General features: G+C 31.7%; 1 protein-coding gene across 1 annotated transcript; it reads right to left on the reverse strand.

The window, feature by feature from the left end:
- Positions 1 to 264: 264 nt before the first annotated feature.
- LOC145097115 (mevalonate kinase-like) lies at positions 265 to 5,078 on the reverse strand. Its single transcript, XM_079034619.1, has 5 exons — positions 4,808 to 5,078; positions 3,442 to 3,688; positions 3,080 to 3,333; positions 1,427 to 1,831; positions 265 to 601 (listed from the first exon to the last, which is right to left on the reverse strand). The coding sequence occupies exons 1-5, from the start codon at positions 4,944 to 4,946 to the stop codon at positions 483 to 485; spliced, it is 1,164 nt and encodes a 387-aa protein (XP_078890745.1). The 5' UTR covers positions 4,947 to 5,078; the 3' UTR covers positions 265 to 482.
- Between the last annotated feature and the right edge of the window lie 278 nt (positions 5,079 to 5,356).

Here is a 5,356-nt window from a genome sequence, read left to right on the forward strand (position 1 = left end):
CATGTTATGCCTTAACAGATGAAAATAAACGATATCATAAAAAGGATTCATGCAAGTTTTGCAAACCGTTGGAACAGTCTATGTCAAAAAAATATAGTAAAGACTGAATTTATGACTTTTTACTAAACCAGATCGGTTATGTAATTTTGTCCATTATTTAATAAGCTGGTAAATATGTCTTGATTGATGTGCCTTTTTAGAGTCAATAAATACATTTAATAATGATTAAATTATTTACGTTTGAGTATATAATTCAAAAGAATGTTAAGACGGAATACCTATTTGTCTATATCTTCAAGCCTATATAAAAACTTGTTTTTTTTTCTACAAATAGATGTCATAATCGCACTTGTACATATATTATTTCAAACAACATGAAAGCTAAACCACAAGCAACATAGCTAGTGTACAACAATTAAATACGAAAATTGCTCCAACATGAAAGGAATTAAGAAGCACCAATATTTTCATAAATGTAAGAATCATGAGAGACCATCAAAGCAAATCTCAAGTCCATTTCCACCTATCTCAGCAATCAAACATTGGAATCCACATTCCTCAAGCTCCTCAATTACCTTGTCGATAACCGTTGAAGACAATACTATTGACAATAGTTAAAGGCAACATCTCATTATTCACATGACTTAATATGATAAGCTATATATATGGATATTTCTTTTTTGAATTAATACATAAAGAAAAAAAAAGTTTTCTCCATTAAATCTTAACTTTTTTGTAAACTTTCTACGGCTAATTTTTAGAGTAAATTACACGAATGGTCCCTATGGTTTACGGTAATTTGCGAGTTTGATCCCTAACTTATTTTTTTAACTCGAAAGGTCCCTACTGTTTGTTTTTGTTACGTACTTGGTCCCTGTATTACCTAAAAAAAATATTTTGCCCTTAATTTTTTAATTTATTTAAATAAACACACCCTCAATCTCACACCCCTCACCTTACCTTACCTACCCCAACATTTTTCTCTATTTAAATAATAGTCTTTTTAGGTAAGACAGGGACCAAACGTGTAACGAAAACAAACAACAAATAGTAGGGACCTCCCGAATTAAAGAAATAAATTAGGGACCAAACGCATAAATTACCCAAACCATAGGGACCATTCGTGTAATTTACTCTAATTTTTATGATGTTGATTTGAAGAGTATTCACGTTTTTTACACAAATAATCGAGAGCAAGTCAATGTCTCCTTATTTGGTAGGACAAAAAATTACAATTTTTGTCTCAATATCATCACTCCAATTACGTTCCACTTTTTGCAGTGGGACAAAATACTACAGAATCAGTTTCAATCTCAGTCCAGTATATGTCAAACACACTACACCCTGGCCTACCATTTTTTTAAGACAAAAGATATATTTTGAAAAAAAAAAACGAATAGTGTGATGAAAATATTGAAAAGGATACGTGAGGGTAAAAGAGTAAGAACACATCCACCACCACCAGCTCCGGTCAACTTAGAAGTCAACTTATAATTCAATGTTGTCCGTAACACTGTTTCGATAGAAGCATGACTGACACCCATGCATTGAAGCAAACCTTGATTCATTTGCATCAATTCTTCTACTTTTTGTTCTTTTTGAAGATGATCATCGGAAGATGATTGGAGTATTGAAGCGAATTCATTGCTGATGAAGTCAACAGCAGTAAATACAGATGTCATTGCATCAGGATGCCTGTTTTTACGTTCGTTAACTCCTGCCACTAATGCTTTTGTGTTTCTACCAACTTTTGTGTTGGTGATTAGCATTTTAAGGATCATGTTGGATTTTATTCGGGTTAAATCACCGGATTTGAACTTTATTAGATTTCCTGTGATCAATTAATTTAGACATGTAGTTTTAGTAACATGTAAATAACCCAAATGTGTAATACTATATAGGTATAAGATGTAATTACGTAAAAGATGCTATATTTTGGATTTTTTTTTTCCGGATTAAACCTCAACTTTATTTTTTTAAAGGGTTAATTTCATAAAAGACGTTATATTTTGTGTTTTTTTCGGGTTTAAACCTCATATTTATTTTTTGTCTGAAAAAGAGTTTGTATTTTTTTATTTTTTTTCTGCTCTGGCCCTTTTAATCATTTTTTTCCCAAAATTCGTAAAAGGTCTTATGTTTTGTGTTTTTTTCGTATTAAACCTCATCTTTATTTTTTTTTTTTATGAAAAAGACCTTATGTTTTTTCATTTTTTCTGAAAAAAACCTCAACCTTCTAAATGTTTCCAAATATATCCTCAACTTTATTAGTCTTTCCTGAAGAAAAAAAAACCGTCACATTTTAAAACATTTTTTGGAGAAAAATCACTAAAAGGGCCAAATCGGAAAAAATGAAAAAAAAAATTGCAAGGTTTTTTTCATGAAAAAAATAAAGTTGAGGTTTAATCCGTAAAAAACACAAAATATAAGATTTTTATGAAATTAACCCAAAAAATTTGTAAAATGTGAGGGTTTTTTTTGAGAAAAACTAAAAAGGTTGAGGTTTTATTTGGAAGCATTTAGAAGGTTGAGGGTTTTTTTCGGAAAAAAAAAATACAAAGTTGAGGGCTTTTTCGAAAAAAAAATGAAAAAATACAAGGTATTTTTCAGTTTTCACGCAAAAAATAAAATTGAGGTTTAATCAAAATATAAGGTTTTTTATGAGATTAATCCTTTTTAAAAAGCCCTTAAATTCTTTCCATTTTTTTCAATTAAGCCATTTTAGCATATTTACTGGTTTTACACAAAAATGTAATGGATTTTTTAGAAAATAAATAAAGTTTAGCTTTAATTCAAAAAAAAAGAAAAATGTAAGCCTTTTTTAGGAAAAAAAGAACCGAATATATAGGGTTGTTTATGTAATTAACCCTAGATACAAAATAAAAATAAAAAAATAAAATATATTAGTATATAAATAAAGACATGATTAAGCTTAACCCAAGATCTCACTGATTCTTATCTCCAATATATAGGGTCATTTATGTGTTGTTATTTCTTCATAAGATGGATTTTGGTTTTATTTTAGGGTATTGTTGGAAGAAGATGAAGAAGACAAGGGCAAAGTGGTAATTATCAGACATACCGAATGTGCTGACTGTATTGTCTATACCAGAAGGCTTCCCATGAATAATCTTTTCACCCTCAAAAGCCCATTTGTTGACTAATTGCTGCTCTTTTTCTCCAAAAGCAGCCCAACCATGTTGACCAAAGTCAACTTTTACCGAATCTGATAAACCAAGAAAGGCTCCACAGAGTGAGACACAGAATGCTGCAGAGGATCCTAACCCTGATCCCAAAGGAAGCTCAGAAGACACACTCACTGTTGCTGCTTTATTCCTGAATGAACAACTATCTGAATATGAGTAAATGACTATTGTACCCTTCTTCGAAAACTGATTTTGAATAACAAATGATGGTTACTAGAGATTGCAAAGGAAAGCATACCCGTGAATAGAGGTGTATAACCAGAGAAAAGCAATAACTCCAGAAGCAATTCCAATTTTTGTTTCTGGAATTTCATGTTCTTCCACTAGTGTTGCAATGAGTTTGATTGTCTCTGGGGAACATGTTGTGGGTGAAGATGCGATTGTATTGGTTGAATCAGGTAACACCTCTTTGATTCTTCCAATGGGCCATGAAAAATTTAAACCCACATCCATGAGGTGGAGTGTGAGGGTACTATCGTCATTATCTATTGGAAGAAAAATGAAGAATAAAGCATCAAGATTAGATATGTAATAAGATGTTACTAAGGACAGATGTGACTTGAATCTTTACTAAATTTTACCTACCTTGTAGTCTTTTCTAGCAGTTACCAAAATTAATGAAATTTAGATTTTACTTCAATATTCATTTAAATATATCGATATTCCTGTTCTAAGAATATTTGGATTTCAAATATTTGCAATTTATTTTCCAAGATTGGGTTGTTGCTATCTTAAAGGGAGTTTACAAGGTTGGTTTGATATTTACAAGGTTATTTATTGATATTTCCAATGGGATCTCTCTTTCAAGCATGGTATCTATTTTATAGTGTCATTTAATGTTTTTATGACTCATATGTATGAATCAAATTTTCAGAGGAAAAGAATATAAAGTATGTAATTATTTCTTGTCCTTGTTGGAATCTCAAATTAGTCAGAAATGTTTAAGCTACCATGAAAATCACTCATCTTCATGAAGCAGTATGTTTATATTCAAGTGACTTATAAAGGAGCTGGTGAAAAAGGGTATCAGGGAGAAACTTAAACATTGGGATTTGGGTCTCGAACTGCATCAAATCACCAAGATTCTTTTAAGAACTCACCAATATTATCACAGAATTGATCAAGCAAATGAAAATTTATCTCTCTCGTACATCAGAAGCTTTAATATTCCACAAGCTTCTCTAAGGTGAATGATAAACTCCTATGGAATACTTCCAAAACTCATATGATGGCTTGATGAAGCCGAGCCAAACATGGCCAACTTATTGGAGCTTACTTAGGACTTCGCCATGTTATTCAATTCCCTAGAATGAATATTAATGGGTGGAGACATTTCATCAAACACCTGGTTCGCACTTAATCACTCTATGGTTAGGCTGTTACAGTTGGCTAGTTAAGTACTTGTGTTAGCAAAGTCGTCAAGAAATGCATCTCTATGTGATTGAGATTACGAATAATCAATCAACTCCATCAACATTTTCAAATTAAAAGAATTTACATACACTTAACCAGAATTAACCCACACTTAAAATTGGGATTCCTAAACATAACTAAAGTAGCACTTCAACGAACAAATACGAAAAGTTAAGTGGCGAGTAAATTACCAGAAGGTGAATGGAAGCGAAGAGTGACGGATGTGTAGAGGCCAATGGAGGCGGCGACGGCTGCGGATCCATGAACAACGGCATGTTCTCCGGCGAGTATGATCTTTCCAGGAGCTCTAGCTCTCACCTCCATGGTCATGAATAGAATTGGGTGCGATTGATTTTCTTTCACCACTTTATTGATGGTGAATCAGTGAGTACTTTATAGAGATTATCGGGGATTTGTCCTGTATGGGAAGATAGCAGTTGATCGTGGAAATGTGTTTTCCAGTTTATGTAGACGAAAACGTTAAACGCATGGTCAAAATAGGCCTTCTCAACGTGATGGACTGCTGAGTGCCGAGTAGGTATGTTTTTTTTTATTTATTTAAAGATGTTTTCGTAGAAAAGTGTTACTGTTATTATATTTAAAAAAGTTAAATATACCGTATATTTTTTAAAGTAAAATTTTGAAATAAATATAAATGAAAAGATGAATAAGTAATTCAATCTATATTAATAAAAAATTATTATCATGTTTTAAATAATCATGTTGAATATGAATGTGTA

This window comes from Lactuca serriola, chromosome 4, assembly GCF_051521515.1.
Source record: "Lactuca serriola cultivar US96UC23 chromosome 4, Lser_US96UC23_V15, whole genome shotgun sequence".
NCBI classification, from domain to species: domain Eukaryota; kingdom Viridiplantae; phylum Streptophyta; class Magnoliopsida; order Asterales; family Asteraceae; genus Lactuca; species Lactuca serriola.

Bases quoted from the DNA above. Each gene is read 5' to 3' on its own strand.
- LOC145097115 (XM_079034619.1), bottom strand. From the start codon at position 4,946: ATGACCATGGAGGTGAGAGCTAGAGCTCCTGGAAAGATCATACTCGCC. The intron at 3,689-4,807 runs GTAATTTACTCG...TTCTTCCAATAG, and splicing joins TCGCTTCCATTCACCTTCTG to ATAATGACGATAGTACCCTC. The intron at 602-1,426 runs GTATCCTTTTCA...TATTGTCAATAG, and splicing joins TCTTACTCTTTTACCCTCAC to TATTGTCTTCAACGGTTATC.